Consider the following 16,606-nt stretch of genomic DNA (forward strand, 5'->3'; position numbering starts at 1 on the left):
TGCATATACTATTATATATTGTACATATATTTATTAGTCTCAGATTTAGCCATTCTTATATTTTGCTTGTTTTACGTTATTGTATTGTTGCACAACTCTGTTGCTTGTGAAGCTCGCACACAAGAATTTCACTCACATGTACTGTACCAATGTACCTGCACATGTGATGTGACAATAAAAGTGATTTGATTTGATTTGATTTGATACTTACTCGGGTTTCCAGGCAGAATACCAAAGACATGAAATTGCCTGGAAATATTCCAATTTTTGCTTGATTTAATCTATCCAGTGGAAGTGCATTATAATAATATGTACTGATTATTATTCTGTCAATGCAGTGTACACAAGTTATATTTATATTACAAGTGTGCTGTTAGAGATTTTGTAAACTCCATCCATAAACATGCGGTTCAGGTCCTGTGTCAAGCAGTCTCCTTTGAGGCTTAAGAACAAAGCATTATTATGCAGACACTCTTTCCTTGTACTGCAGAGGCCATTCAGAAGTCAGCACATAAAATATTTGTGTTACTGTTAGTGACTCACATGCTGTACATGCATTATATTTGCTTGGGTTTTCTTTATGGTTGGATATCAAAGTTAACTGGATTCGGTCTTTAATCTTGCTCAGCAGTTACTTAGTTATGCTAACCTGATGCTCTTTTTTTTTCTGAAAAGAGTCTTTTCTGACTACACTGAAGTAACTGGGCTGCTCTTGCTCAAAACAGAAGAATATGCAGACCTTTGCATGTGGATCCCCCTAGAGGCCTTAAGATTCAATAGTTACTTTATTTAGCCCAAAAGCTTTTCATCTCTCCGCCCTCAGAAAAATGAAATATGTCATTGAACACTGACCTGATCTGACTTTTTCATTTGGAGTCATATAATGATTTTTAAGTGCTTACACACTACAAAACCACCTGCCCGTGTATTATTTTCCCTCTGTTGAACTGAGATGTTATCTATAGAGAAAAAGCAGCTGAGAAGGCCACCAGTGTCTCACAGCCTTTGTATGACTCGTTAGACGCATTCTAAAAGTGACATACATGAATAATATATATAAAAAGAAATTAGTAATATAAAACAGTATTTGTAATAATACTAACAATAACTGACTGATGTAGTGTTTTGATTAATTTAATCATGTGAGTCATGACTGTCAGGTGGACACATGATGCAAACTTTTCACGAAATTTGCAGCCATCTGAACCTTATTTGAAGTGTATAAACAGTTGCTCAGTGGCACTTCCAGGCTAATCAGAAGATCCTTTCCACACAAGAGACGTTACCTCTAATTCCAGATCTAACAGAGCTATTTACGGATGTCTGTATATTCCCTTTGTTGCCTTATGTTTCCAGTGAAGATCGCAATATGCTGACTTATCTAGTCCATCCTGACACTGGTTCAGTTCTCACATTAATCACTACATACAGCTTTACGTATTTGAGAAAACAGCCAGAAGCTGGTACATATTGCCACAGACCAGAAGCCTTTAGTCTGGTGATTCCTCTCATATCTGCACAAAAAAAAAAAAAAAAAAAGCAGAGAGAGGGCAAGATATGAATCAGATGGATGAGCGAGAGGAGCTTAGCCTGGTGGTTATCGATCCCTTTGCTCCTGGAATGATCCAGAACTCATTTGGACACTTTTCCCCCCTCTTTTGTTCAATACACCCTTAAAGGCTTTGAAGACTGTTTGGCCCACTTGGTGTGAAGCTGATAGGATGAGATGCTATCAGTTTGAATAAATCTATTTCAATATGCCACACATTTCCCCTTTGTCAGGCCCCTGCTGACCGAGGAGAAAGGAAGCATTACTGCTGTGATTAAAGATAATATGTTTGTCCGGACAATCTGTTTAGATGTGCCGTGCATCCGTGTGCGCTTTATTCAGGAAGTGTGTCTCCTGACATGTAAAAGGACGCTTTATATCAGTCAGGACATCAAGTTTTATTAATGCTCCTAAAAAATGTGTTTGCGGTTCTTAAATATTTATTAGTGATATTAAATATTCATGATGAGATATAACAGCCAAAGTTTAAGTTGGAAAACATCCTTATCAGTAAGATTTTTTTTTCTGTTGCTAATACGCTTGAAAAGGTTTGCACCACATGAACAATGACAAACAAAGACATTTCCTATAACTGTGAAACTGCTGTGGAGCAAATAAAAGTTGTTCACAGAAATCAGCCCTGTCCCCTGTGATACCAAAACAGCTCTGACTCATGTGGGCACAGACACAGGACCTCCCATGGGAATGTGGGCAGCAGAGCCTTTGGATTCATGGGGTGGTGAGATATCTGTGCATCCCATTTGTTCTGGCAAATCTCACGGTCACTTGATCTGATCGGGATCTTTGGAGTCCAAATCAGTACTTTGTGCTTTTTGCAGTGTTCCTGGAGGCAGTACTGAGCAGTGTTTATACGGCGCGCTGGGTCACCCTCCTCTGCTGCCGAGGCAGCTGACACTTGGGGAAGGCGCTGCCTTTGCCAGGGTGGGTTAGGTACATGTCAAAAAATAACATCCACATCCACTGCGTTATTTTAGTCACGTTTATAATCAAGAGTAGCACACGGTTAATTACAAATTTGACATGTTAACAAGCGTGATTGTAAAATATATACTTTAATTAGGCTATTTATTTAATATGAGGGCCAAAAAATGGTCACATAAGGGTGTGAATAATAGAAAAACACCAATAATTGTCATCTTGTTAAGCCACCTCCATAAAACTATTTTCTTCTGCTCATCCAATTTAAGGTTATAGTGGTGGTGGACACCCCAGCTGTCACAGGCGAGAGGCACGGTACACCCTGGGCAGGACAGCAGTCTGTCGCAGGGCTAATAGAGCAATCCATGCTTTCTCCACACAAATTTCCCAGTCAGCCAGCCAGTATATTAAAACCCACAACCTTCTTGCTGTGAGGTGACAGTGCTAATCACTGCACCACCGTGCCATGTTTCACCCACAGGAAATGTATTTTAAGGTTGTGATACAGCTTGCACATGTAGTTGATTGCTTTTGATAAGGCAGAACTAGAGACATTCCTAGCCATGGATTTACACTTCATGAAGACGTTACTTTGAATGTGATTGTGAAAATCAGTTTTCAGGGACAAACACTGCTGTGTTTTCCAAATGTTTCACACAAAGGCCGCCATCCACATTATTATTAATTCAAGACGAGCATATTGCAGGGGATTATGGGCATCAAAGGGAGTTCATCATTCACAGCCAGAGAGGAATGTGTTTCTTTTGAGAATGAGCAGTCGCCTCGCAGTATCTTCATTAGCGATTGATGAATTACCGTGTGCTGAGTTAACATGCACCTAGCAGCAAATCCTCTCGGTAAAATCAGATGGGATTCTCGCCTCTCTTCATGGGTCCAATACCACTCTGGCATTTCCTGGAGCGCGGAGAGTCTGGCTGAGAAGAATAGATAGTGTGCATTATAATGAACATGGGCTGACACCGCCTCATCCATCATTTCACCCGGGAAAATTATAGCAGTGCCAGAGAGAGAAGGAGAGAGAGGGACTTTAAAAGAGGGGATGTCTACAGGTCTGACTTCTCCTAGGCTGTCATCGGCTCGTTGTTGTTATTGTTTTTAACTGCTCAATCTGATTTTGCTTTGATTCTTAGGAAGATACTGTCTAGCTGCTGGGCTCCACTTCAGGTTACTGCATATTAACTTGGCCATCATAGGCCCAGAGCCAAATATTCTAAAGACAATCCATTTTAAATGTCTGCATATAGGCACGTTGCATGTTGGTCAGTCACTTGATCCATCACTGGTGTAAATATCTAGAAGACAGTAAAAGCATCCCCATCAGATTTTGCATACACATTTCCTCTTAGAGGATGAATCCTAATGACTGAGAGGATACCTTTCCTTTTATTAGTGCACCATCGGATTATTGAAAGCCAGGTGATCAACATTTACATTATTAATTGGCTCAGTTATTTTATACATACATTCATATTTCCAAAAAGATGAATCTTACTGTCTTTATTAAATTGTCTAGTGACTTACCTGTGCAGGTATGAATATGTCTTGGAGAGAGGGCAGTGGGCAATCCTGGAGAGTAAGAAAGGGCTGAGGAATGGAAAAGCAGTGTACCAGTACTGATTTTTTAAAAACAAGGCTGATGTGCAGAGTAGTAACTACAGAGGGATAAAACTGAGGAGCCATATCGTGAAGCTATGGGAAGGAGTTGTTGAAACTCGGTTACAAACAGAGCTGACAGTCAGTTGGCTGAGAAAGAGCACTGCAGATGTGATGTCTGCTTTGAGAGTTTTGATGGAGAAGTATAGAGAAGGTCAGAGGAAGCTGCACTGTCTTTGTGGATCTAGAGAAAGCATATTATAGGGTGCCAAGAGAGGAACTGCGGTACTGCATGAGGAAGTCAGAAGTGGCGATGGTGAGGATGGGGCAGCGAGACAGCGGTGTGGAGTGCAGTAGGACTGGCACATGGGTTTAAGCTGGTCTGTGCCCCTTCTTGTTTGCTGGTAATGGACAGGCTGACAGATTAGGTCAGGCAGGAGTTTCTGTGGACTGATGTTTGTTTATAGACAACACTGTGAACTGTAGTGAGAATAGTGAGCAGGTGGAAGAGATGCTGGAGAGGTGGAGGCATGCACTGGAGAAAAGAGGAATGAAAGTCAGTAGTCAAGTAAGACAGAATATATGTGTGAGTGAAAAGGAGACAGGTGGAAGGGTGCAAGGAGAAGAGGTAGGGAAGGTAAATGAGTTTAAATACCAGGGTTCAACGATCTAAAGCGATAGACAGTGCACAAGATACCCAAAGGAGAGAGTCCAGGCAGGGTGGAGCAGGTGAAGACGAGTATCAGGGGTGATTTGTGACAGAGCGATAACAGCAAAGACTGAAAGGAAAGGTTTACAAGATAATAGAGAGACCTGGTATGATGTATGGCAGAGATGTGAAGATTGGAAATGAGCCTATCAGAGGGCAGGTGGGCAATTTGGAGACAAAGTCAGAGAGACGTGGCTGAGATGGAGGCAGATTATTTTATTTTATCATATCAAGGGATGCAGATTTTTTGTTTATTTTTGTTTATTTCACTTCTCAGTTGTGATTCTGAGCCCCACTCCATCGTGTAGAACCACCATCATCCATATTTTATTTTCTCTGATGCTTTGGTTCAATGCTTTGCTTTCTGTCTAGTGCCAATTTGCAGACATTAGCATGTTAAACATTGTGCTGTTCCTGCTCAGCATCAGAGTGTTACCGTTATTATTATGAGCTAGCTTGTGTTAGCATTTAGCTCAAAGTCTCACAGAGACGCCAGCATGGTGGTTGACTCTTCTGTTGTCAGTAGTAAAGCAAATAATTTCAGTAACTGCCACTGACTAATCTTTTAAAGGGTTGCAAAGCTGACGGCCGACTTTTGGGAAAAGGTGGCAGTACAGTACAAACAGGTCACCAGTCCATTACAGGGTTGACAGAGAGAGACAACAATTCATGGTCATTCATTTGCACCTAGAGCTACTTTAAAATCACCAGTTAGTCATTGCATATAGAAAGGTGAATAATGAAAGGGAAAAACAGGATCCTCTGCTCCATCTGTGTGGGAAACTGGAGGATCTGGGAATTTTGTTTGCATGGTTTGGGTCAGATAGTCTCCTTAAAATGAAGGGTTATTGTAAAAAATTAAATAAAATTAAAAAATTAAGTAAATTGCCCTGATTGATTACTTTCATCCCATTATGAAACATCCCTACCCTGTAGGAAGTGGTCTCTTCCAGGATGACAATGGCCCCATCAATATTGCACGAGGAGTCACCGAATGGTTTGATGAGCATTAATATGATGTGGATCTTATGCAACCCAGCTGAATGTCCATGGGAGATTTTAGCCTGATGCGTCAGACAGCGCTGTCTACCACCATCCATCAAAGCACCAAATGAGGGAATGTCTTTCATGAGAGTGATCCTCGTTCTCCCTCCGCTAGACTTCCAGGAACTTTGGAATCAGAGCCAAACCCCATTAAAGTACTCTGGGACTCATCATCTTACCCATGCAGTTTATTCCTGTTTTTCCTTTAATTTGTCCTCAAGTGCGGGACTTTGGACTGTGGAAGCATCTACATGTGAGGAAACAGAGCGGCCCTACCTGACCTGCTTGTCTCTTAAACCCACTTTTTTGCAGTGAGGGGACAGCACTGCCTGCATGTTTTAATATTTTGATTTTTTTGCTACTACTAAAGGCAGCACTGTGCCTTTCACCAACAACATCTCTCTGTCCCCTATGAACCCACCATAATTCATCCTGATACCGGTGCCGATCTCCTGATTACCTTTTTTTCTGAATGTGCAATGAGACAAACTTAAATTACACACCGAAAGTCGAATTATTCTTATTATATGCAAGGACACAGGAGACGGTGTATTTGTGTACCTGCGTGTGTGCGTTTTTCATCTCAGCTCTCGAGTGATTCACTCAAGCACGCTGTGAAGACTGTTGTAATGGTGTTTCCGCAGCATATTGATTTCACGATGAGCAGATGATGTCTTTGTAAGATGACTCAAGAGATGGGGAAATTAGATGTTATCGCGCAACAACAGAAGATGAGGAATCATATGGTAGGTTATCTGATTTTTAGAATTACGTCGAGCTGTCACACTCACCGCTGCACAGGGTGTACGCAGCGAGCCTCTAACGATGCAGAGAAGCTGATTAGCACACACAAGTGCGAGACGGTAAACAAAATATAGATTTTAATTTACATTGCAAATAGCAGCTGCAAAGTTATGCAGGGTAGAAGATAGCCCGGAGGTTAGAGCGAGGCCTTTAATCCTCAGCGGCCACTATAGAAACGTGGTTTCGTTGTGGAAGAGTATGGCTGGAGTCATGTGTGGCTTTTTCATGTAGAAAGATTACCACAGATAGTGGATTTGAAGTGACCACGGCAACATTTCCACTTGGCTGCACCCTCTGATGCCACCTGAACAGAATTCAGCAGGAGCCTTCAAGCGCTCTCATACATAATGTATTGCTGAAGGTCTGCTCAGTTTCCATGTTCTCCTAATTCATTTCACAAAGAGAGAACGAGAGAGAGTTCTGCCAGCATACAGAGCACACAGACTGTATCACACGGTAGTCCTTGGCAACACTGACACCAAGTACATACAGGACCAGTATCACTGATACCAAAACCAATATTCTTAACCTATAAAGGAGGCTAACGTGGGGGCAAGGAGTGTGTCATGACTTATGAGATGAATCATATCATCAACTTGCAAATTCTGAACAGCTTTCAATGATGACTAAATAACTGTGAGTTTTACTTTCCACAATAATAAGTCGACAAAACACCTTTTAGCTTTTCATGTGTTTTGAAACTGGGTTTGTTAGAGACCTGGAATGTAACGCGTCTGTTTCTAAAGCACTTTGGATGAACTTCTGTTCTTTTAAATGTTTCATAAGCTATAAATAAAATAGACGTGACGGCCAACAGAAAAAGGTGCAGGCAGATTTCACAGTGTGTCTTTGAGGTGTATTTTTTCCATTTCCAAAAAGGTAATAATTTATTTAAAACAATTAAGCGAGCTATGCTGAACATAGAGGATAGAAACAACGTAGCAGTTCTGTCATGCTAGTATTGAGCCAATACCAATACTAGAGTCAGAATAAATACTGAACCACATGAATAAAAGGCAGTGTTGTCATCATTTATCAAAATGAAGACCCTTATTTCCCTGTATATAGCAGAATGTAGGTCTTTTAATGACACCATATAGATTTCCTAGCTGTAATATCTGATGTTTGTTTTTGTTTTTTAAATGATTTAGTGTTGATTGCTATTATTATTTCACCCCACATTTTCAAATCAAATACTCTCTTTGGACTTTATTTTCAAGTTGGAAATAAATCAGCAACTACACAATAGCAACAATGTGCTAATACCCCCTTCTTCCCCCCTTCAACACTTGTAACAGCTTAATCCAGCAGAGTTCTTCACGCTCTTTGTCTTCACATTTCCAAGAAACAAACTGATATTTATTAGCTTAACGCTCAGTGACACGGCTCTGGCCGTGGCCTTCATTTTTTATGTCACCTCCCCTTATTTTCTTTTGTGGCCGTGATTTGATGTGCTGTGATTGTCTTTTGTTTCTCTTTTGCTCACAGCATAAAATCATTCATGAAAATCAATCCAAACACGACCCGCTCTTCTATTTTTCAAAACGTAGCCTTCCCCTGACCTCAATAAATCGACCGGCGAACGTTAAACATTTCAGTTGGTGCCCTTAAAATGGCCTTTCCACAAACATAGTCCTTCACTAAAAGGGGGGCACTAAGAGCAGCGTGTGTGCATTTGTGAGAGAGAGTGAAAGAGACCGAGTTGTGTGGCAACCACCACTTTTTAGGCTTTTTTTAATGCTTTTACCAGTAGTGGGATATAATTATGGCCCAGTTCTAATCATTTTAATTTTGTCCATTTGTTTTAGTTGATTTTATCTTAAAGAGAACAGACTTTTTTCCTGCCCTTTTATCTGAGAGTCAAATGAAAAAACACAGGATATTTCTGGTGTTCAGAGAAATCATCATGAATTTAATAAATGTGGTTTTAAAGGGAGCTATTTCTGTGAAATTTGGTTGACTGGCTATGGTAAATGGGCTGTTTTTTTTTTTTCACTCTTCCGTAACGATACTTTGGCATACAAACCAGAGCAGCCGGGGATCGAACCACCAACCTTCCAATTAGTAGACATGCCCTAACTCAAGAGAAGTCAGCAGTAAATATGTGCTGTGCAACATGCATGGACAGACTTGTAAAAGGCTTCCAACCCCACCACTTCTAGATCTTATGCAGTGTAGCTCTAAAACCTTAATTATCTTGTTGATTGAAACCTATATCATCATTCACTAAACAAGAAGCTCATGCTTTCCATAGCATCTTATTGTAATTTTCTAACTTTTTCAAGCTCAGCGCACACACACATACCACAGCAATGCATCAGCATCCTTTTTCCCTCTTCTTATTTGGGGCTTTTTACCCTTTATTATGACAGGACAGTTTAGATTTAAGACAAAAGCTGGGAGAGAGAGAGCAGGAAACAGCCTGGGGCAGATTCACACCCGGGCCTCTGCAATAGCCTTATGGCACATGGGTCATCTGCTCCAGCCAGTGAGCTAAACCGACACCCTCACTTTCAGGCTTTATTGGGCATGACTGCTGCTTTAACTCCAGTCCACCTACTGAGAGTTTCATAGCACTCAGCAGCACAGTCTGCTCGCAGGCACCAGATATCAACCAGCAGCTGATTGGATTTTAGTTTGTTATCCACATGTAGCATAAAACCTGTGAACACATCTAAGCTTTGTCCAGTGAATGGGCTTCAAACATCGGAGCCTTTAGCAGCTGCTTTTCAAGGGGCAAGCGCTTTAGAGAAACCACACAGAGTGAAAGCTCTGAGCCAAGATGGCGGCCTTGGCAGCGTTCAAGTTTAAGTTCAAACAGGTTATGTGCCTTGTGCATCCCAAAAGAGGGAAAGTCGCACGCCTTACTGTCAATACAATGTTTTTTAATATGGGATCATGAGGAGCTCAGCAAAGCCAATCTGAGACTCTGAGGCACAAGGTCAAAGCAAGAAAAAAAACAAAAACGGGTTTTTTTGAAGACAAGAGGGCCAAAAAAGGTACTCATACTCTTCCACTTTGTACTTACATGGACTGTACAGTTAAACCAGGAAAAGGGGATTAGGGAAGATGTTATGACAAGAAATGAAGGCATAACACCACTATCTCTGCTTTCAACTCATATTTCAATGGAACGTAATAATGCACATAAGCTCAGAGAGCACGCACCAAGCAAAAGAGTTCGAGTTTTACCTCGTAGCAAAAGTCGCGTAGTGTACACATGTAAAGTAAAGATGCTGTACATTTTTAGATGTCTTTCTAATGCCTGACATAATTTATATTTGCCTGTTACCTTCTGTTTATGAGAGGAATGAAGCTGGCCTAAAGGGGAGATAAAACGTGTTCGTTTCGGAAACTCTGGGCTTCATCTAGCTTCAGTATATATTTTTACAGGAATTGCATGAAAGTAGCATAATTAGTCCATAGCTGTTGTTTAGATCATGGCATGATGTGTTGCTCTTTGAGACCTTTGTGTGCCTCACTTTGTCAGACAGGTTCTATTTAAGTGAGGTTTGATGGTAATCAGGCCGGGGTGCGGCAGTGACATTGAACTCAGCTGTCGAAGAAAAAAAAAAAAGTGGTTAATTATAGCTAATTTATGATTCAGCAGGGGAAGGGCAAATACTTTTTCCACGTAGGCCCAAGTTGTGAAGTGAAGTGAAGCTGTGGAACAGACTTAGTAAAGATGTGAAGCAATGTCCAAGCATGGCGCAGTTTAAAAAGCGGTTTAAGGATATGGTTTTTACAGGGTACAGGGAAAAGGTAGAGATTTGATAGGGTGTTCTTGTCTAATATTTTCATGTGTGTGCGCATGCACGGGTTTGTTGGTATGGGTGTATGTGTGTATATATATATATATATATATATATATATATATATATATATATATATATATATATATATATATAAAAAATTGTAGGCTGTGTATCCTTGAGGTGTTAATGGGGTTATTGAAAATGTGTATATGTGCGTATGTATGGATAGATAGAAACATATATGTGTATATATTTAAAAAAAAAAAAAAAAAATTACACATAACATATAATGTAATTGCAAGGAGGTATTTCTGTAGTCTATTGATACTAGATAGTGAAAAAGGGGTGGGATTAAATAAGCTTATGCTTCTTCCTGCTCCTTTTTGAACATGGACGTTATTTGGAGTTGTGGTTGCTCGTTTTCCTTTTGTTTGCTTTGTTCATTTGTCTCTTTTAATTCTATTTTTTTTTTATACTTTTTCAACATGTTCAAAATAAAGATTCAATCAATCAAAAGTTGGTTTAGATAGCTTCTGTTTAAATCATCATTTAGAAACTGCATTTTGTATTGACTCGTGCTATTTGTGTCTTATATTAACACTTGTTTGACCATATGAAGCAGTTAAATGTGACACGTCCAAAATACTTAGCTTGGACAAATACTTTTTCATGGCACTGTACTGCCAAAGAGCACAGAGAAGTTAAAACTTGAGCAATATTTGGAGTTTAAAGAACAGCTTTTTAGCCTTAATAAAGTGCACCACCGAATGGGAGTTTTATCTGATATATATTAAACTAAAAAACAAAACAAAACACTCATGACATTCAAGTTTTTTTGCTTCAGACTGTGGATATCAGAGTAGGTTATGGGGATGTAGAGGAGCAAATGAAAGGGTGGGAAATCATGGAGAGAAAACGCGCACACACACACACACACACACACACTGAGACATGTGAGAAGGAGAAAGGCAGGTCTTTTGGCCACTTGTGGCTTTCGTAACCCAGGCACAAATCATAGAGGGACATGGCAATTGGAGTGACAGATGAACAATGCTCCCCTTTTCCAGCCCCCTGTGAACAGGCCCATCCATCACAACGGGGGAGATTAATTCAATTCATCAGTGTTTTGTCTCCATGGGCCCCCTAATGCCACCTGATATTGCTCAAAGGGGACTTATAAATGTTTGTGGATTTGATGCGAGCTTTGCTGCTTGACACCGAATTAAAACATTACTCTTTACTCGTAGCAGTACACAGTTTTTGCCAATAGCCTGCCATCCACCTCTGCCATAATTCTGATCAAGATTAATTCTTATGAAGACAAAATTGTTTGCCAAAGGCGGCCAACAAGAACATTAAGTAGAGTTTGCAAAGAGAGGAGGGCTTTAGTAATGGAAGATTGATGGTTGCAAAAGAAAACAGGTCAGGTAGATTTTATTAAGGCATTCAAGATGTACAGCACCTTGAGGCATGTTGGCACGAGACTGCCTAAGCTCATTTACACAATGACCAATTTGTCCTCTACAAGAATGGGCGTTTTCGTCTCTGCTGGCCAGCAAACACATTATTCACAAAGAGCAAGGCAGAAGCAATGTTTGTGTTAAATTAAAAATAAATAAAAATTTAAATGAGGTTTTAACGGTGCATAAACACAAAGCGCTTAAAGCCAGACTTTGAGTCATGAGGCTTATGGACATGCAGCACAACAGAAAATGTCTGAGGTTCAGACATTACCATATGTAACAGAGTATAAGCTCACAGTGCAACAGCATGACTGCAATTGTGCAGAAGCAGTTCTTATAGTTAAACAGCTCGAGCCTTATCCAAAAATTGTGTTAGTGATGACACCCAGTGGCTGCAAGATGCACAACAAGCGACCTTTTTTTTTTTAAATAAATGTAAATGCCTAGTTGTGGTCTGAAAAGGCTTCTCTCGAGATGCCGTAGTTCATTACAGTTGAATAGTATCGCTGTGGAGATGCCCGCGTTGTGCACGTGTTATAGAATTGGCATTGGATCTGTAGTGCGTACATAAAAACCCAAGTTTAGGTTTACAAATATCTTGCAGGTTCTATTTTTTGTTCCTTTCCATAAATTGTGGTACAGAAATGTAAAGTAGGAGGTTCAGTGCTTAGCAAGAATTGCTGCAAGTTTTCATGGCATAGATTCGCCAAGTTATCGGAAATACTCCTTGAAGACCAACATGAGGGCATCATAGTCTCGCAGCAGCTGAAAGTAGCTCAGCTGACAAGCAGTTAAAGTGTACCTAACAAAGTGGCATCTGCATGTGATACATGGTAAAGATTAAACATGTGCAGCATGTGGGCTAAAGAATGATTTTTAGAGCCTGAAAAGAGCAGACAGTGGTTTGGGGACCACCATATCACTTTCATTATATGTAATCACATTGCTTTTTATAGACTTCATCACTGCCTCATTTTTAGGCACCTAGTATGAACAAGTAACACCGAATCAGTCAAGACTTACAAAACAGAGCAGCGTGTTGCAAACATCCTCACATAAACCACAAACAATTGAAATTAGACAAGGACTTGTGAGAGTTACTACAAAACATTTCCTTTATTTAAGCATAACCCTCCTTCTGAGCCTGATAGTAGATTCTGCCTCCTCTCCAGACACACAGGTAGTAGGTCGTGCTCAGCAATCCCACTACAGACACCAGCAGGATGGCTACTACCAGGGCAATTTTCCACACTGCTGATCCTTCAGCTTTTTTGAAGTCTAACAAAGCAGAAGTGTCACAAATCAAATCTTAAGTGTGCAGGATGACCAAAAGAGGTCATTATTAATGCTGTTAGCGATCGTGTTAAAGGCATGAAACCTCAACCCACCTTGTTCCCTCACAAGAAATTGTTCTGGGGTAGTTGATTTCATCTGGTCCTTGGCTTCCAGTGTTCTGGCAACTTCTGATGAACTTTCAGGCATGCCGTCCTGGACTGCTACAAACTGTCCATCAGCATCAACATACTGCGGATTCTCAGTGATAAGCCACTCTTCCTGGGTGTACTGAAGCATGGCTGCAAGTAGATACCCAAAAATATAAGCCAATTTATCAGATCCTGACCCAACAGTAGACGCATGCTGCTGTTTTCTTACCTGAATGACCACCAGGCATGGCCAAAAACACACACCAAAGCACAAACATGATCACAGAAGCTCACAACCAGCTTTCCCTTGGTTTTTTTTAATGCAGCCACCTTATCTACAGAAGTGACATCAGCTGTGTTGTCCTGACTCAATCAAGGCAAATTGCAGCAACTGAGCTCTCAAATCGCCTGCTTTGGTGTCCTTTAGAGAGCCCCCATTTCAGTGGTTAAACTACACCTCTTTCATCAGAAAGTGACAGTCAGTCAAAGAGAAATTGACCACACAAAGAGCAAGTTGTTATGCTGCCACTTGAAACAGCAGAGAAGAGTGTTCTTCCAGGAAGTGCATCGTAAAATCCAATATTCTGTCTGAAGTTCAGAGGTGGATACTCGGAGAACGTTAAAGCCATAAATATAAATAACTTGAGAAGCAGGTGTGATGAGATTAAAGCGATCACTGAAACAAACCATGAACAGACACAGATCGTTTATTTAGTTACAGCTTTGGTACAGAATAACAGGACTGCTTACAGTTTTTGCCCGTTGCTTGAACACTATAAACCCATGCTTAGACTAAAGTAACACAACTTGAAGCTTTTGTTACCATACCCCAAACACATGTACCCATACCTTAAACAAAAGTGCTGCTTTGCACTCTGGTTGCAATTATGCAACACACTTACTCCTTTATGCAACACACATGGTCCTGCATACTACACTCTATTTCATACATAAGACACTTCGTTCAAAAATGAAATTTCAGGGTGCCATTTGGAAAACACATGTATCCAAAATACAAAACACATCGGGTAATTGCAACCACTCAAATATACACCTGAAGGCACTTACTTGCAAAACTGAACACCAATTAGCCAACCACAAAAAGCCCTCAGTTTAGCCAATTCAAGAACTTTGCAAGCATGGATGGAGGGAGAGCAAGAGGAAGAGGAGGAGGAGGTCAAAGAGGCCATGCACGGACCCATATTTCTGATGATATAAGAGCAACTTTGGTGGACCATGTCATCAACCACGGCCTGACTATGAGGGAAGCTGGGCAGAGAGTCCACCCACATCTAAGCCGCTTCACAGTGGCATCTGTAATAAGAAAATTCCGACTAGAAAACAGGTCTGTCTTCATCTCACTGCCTTCTACTCTACTCAGATGGTTTTCATAGTACTGTTCTACAGTTACCATATCAAGTGTACAGGGTATTGCAGGGTGCTAATGCTCCTTTTGCAGCCAAAGTGGTAGTTTCTGTGAAACATACCATGATTACTTATATTGAAGTACAGTGTTGTACAGTGGATGATACAGTATATACAGTGAAGTACTGTAAGAAAAATAAGCAAACCGATGACAATATGTGGTTGTATTTCTCTAGAATGACTCGAAGACCTTCTGGGGGAGGACGCCAACGCCTGTTCACACAACGGCAGGAACTTGCTGTTGTGGACCTAGTGAGGGCAGACAATGCCATCCGTCTCCACCAGCTACGACGGAAAATACTTGCAGACAGGCGAGTGTTCAGCAACATAGACCATGTGAGCATCACCACCATCAGACGCATCTTGGGTAAACACAGCATCACCATGAAGCAGCTCTACAGAGTCCCATTCGAGAGGAACAGTGACAGGGTCAAAGGACTTCGAGCTGAATATGTACGGGTACGTGTAACTGTCCCTTACATTTACAATAGAGTATTGGTGAAGTCCAGTAGCAGCTGAATATGTACCATATCAGTACCACATGGATCCATTCTGAGAGCTACACAGGTACCTGTGTGATGGGGTGAGGGTGCTGTATGTGTAGCACTGTAGTACAGTGATATGTTCCCCTTTTTTTCAGAGAATCTTGGCCATGGATGGAGCTGCACAGCCTCATGAATACATTTTCATTGATGAAGCTGGATTCGACCTGAGCAAAACAAGACGACGGGGTCGTAATGTAATTGGCCAAAGGGCAATTGTGCACGTCCCAGGGCAGCGCGGGGGAAACATCACATTATGTGCTGCCATATGCCTTCGAGGGCTTCTGCACCATCATGCAATACTGGGTCCATACAATAGCCAACACATACTCACATTTCTAGATGCTCTCCATGATATAGTTGTACAGAACAGACCAGATCAGCCCAGGTTTGTGGTGATATGGGATAATGTCAGTTTCCATCGGGCTGCTCTGGTCCAGGCCTGGTTCTCCAACCACAGTCAACTTGAAGTGGTATGCTTGCCCCCTTACTCACCATTTTTAAACCCTATAGAGGAATTTTTTTCGGCTTGGAGATGGCGTGTATATGACCGCCAACTACATGCCTGCATGCCTCTTCTGCAGGCAATGGAACAGGCCTGCGGCGACATTCAGGTGACAGCAATCCATGGATGGTTTTGACATGGAAGAGGATATTTTCCCCGGTGCCCAGCGGGAGAAGACATTGCTTGCGATGTTGATGAGGTCCTGTGGCCAGACCCCAACAGACGGCGGGATCCATGAGCCCACGTATGCACAATTGTCATGATTTTTTGTTTACAGTATAGTGTTTTTTCTATTACTGTATTATGGGGTTTTTTTTGTTTTGGTTTTTTTTGCTTTATCTGAATTCATGGTACTGCAATGTACAATATTGAGTAGGCCTATTTGCTTTTTTGGTTGTTTGCAAATGTGTCTCCTGAAAATATGCCTTCTGAATGAACAATGGAAATCAAAGACTGCAGTGCTTTATATAAAGTAGACTAGTGTGTTCCTCCTGCTCTGTAAGTGTTTGCATATGATGCAAGTATGTGTCATTTTGTCAACAGAGTTACATTTTGACAAAGGAATGTTAGGTTTTGATAGCAGAGTTTAGGTTTTGAGAGTAGAGTTTCAATTTGGTGCAGATGTGAATGGTATATTTCCCAGTGTTGTGTCATGTTTACTTGTGTTTAGGGTTTTGGCACAATGAGCAAAGTTTTGCAAAATGTGTTCAGGCAACGGGCAAAAACTGTAATATCAGATATCCACTCTAATGAATGGAGCTTTAACATTCATCACACTCCATGTTGTGAACTACAGTAAACGAAAGTTTGAGGTTTGACCTTTAATTTTTTTG

General features: G+C 40.9%; 2 protein-coding genes across 2 annotated transcripts; one reads left to right on the plus strand and one right to left on the minus strand.

The window, feature by feature from the left end:
- Positions 1–12,974: 12,974 nt before the first annotated feature.
- LOC147325982 (uncharacterized) lies at positions 12,975–13,685 on the minus strand. Its single transcript, XM_086302560.1, has 3 exons — positions 13,531–13,685; positions 13,266–13,451; positions 12,975–13,155 (listed from the first exon to the last, which is right to left on the minus strand). The coding sequence occupies exons 1-3, from the start codon at positions 13,577–13,579 to the stop codon at positions 12,998–13,000; spliced, it is 393 nt and encodes a 130-aa protein (XP_086158686.1). The 5' UTR covers positions 13,580–13,685; the 3' UTR covers positions 12,975–12,997.
- A 382-nt stretch (positions 13,686–14,067) lies between these two features.
- On the plus strand, positions 14,068–15,737 carry LOC147325983 (uncharacterized). The gene is made up of 4 exons (XM_086297767.1): positions 14,068–14,646; positions 14,903–15,185; positions 15,367–15,526; positions 15,709–15,737. The coding sequence occupies exons 1-4, from the start codon at positions 14,441–14,443 to the stop codon at positions 15,735–15,737; spliced, it is 678 nt and encodes a 225-aa protein (XP_086153893.1). The 5' UTR covers positions 14,068–14,440.
- Positions 15,738–16,606: the final 869 nt, after the last annotated feature.

The sequence above is a fragment of the Aulonocara sp. 'chitande type north' Nkhata Bay genome, linkage group LG7 (genome assembly GCF_057382095.1).
Source record: "Aulonocara sp. 'chitande type north' Nkhata Bay isolate Kocher_YH1m ecotype deep benthic linkage group LG7, A_spYH_male_GT1.1, whole genome shotgun sequence".
Classification (NCBI taxonomy): domain Eukaryota; kingdom Metazoa; phylum Chordata; class Actinopteri; order Cichliformes; family Cichlidae; genus Aulonocara; species Aulonocara sp. 'chitande type north' Nkhata Bay.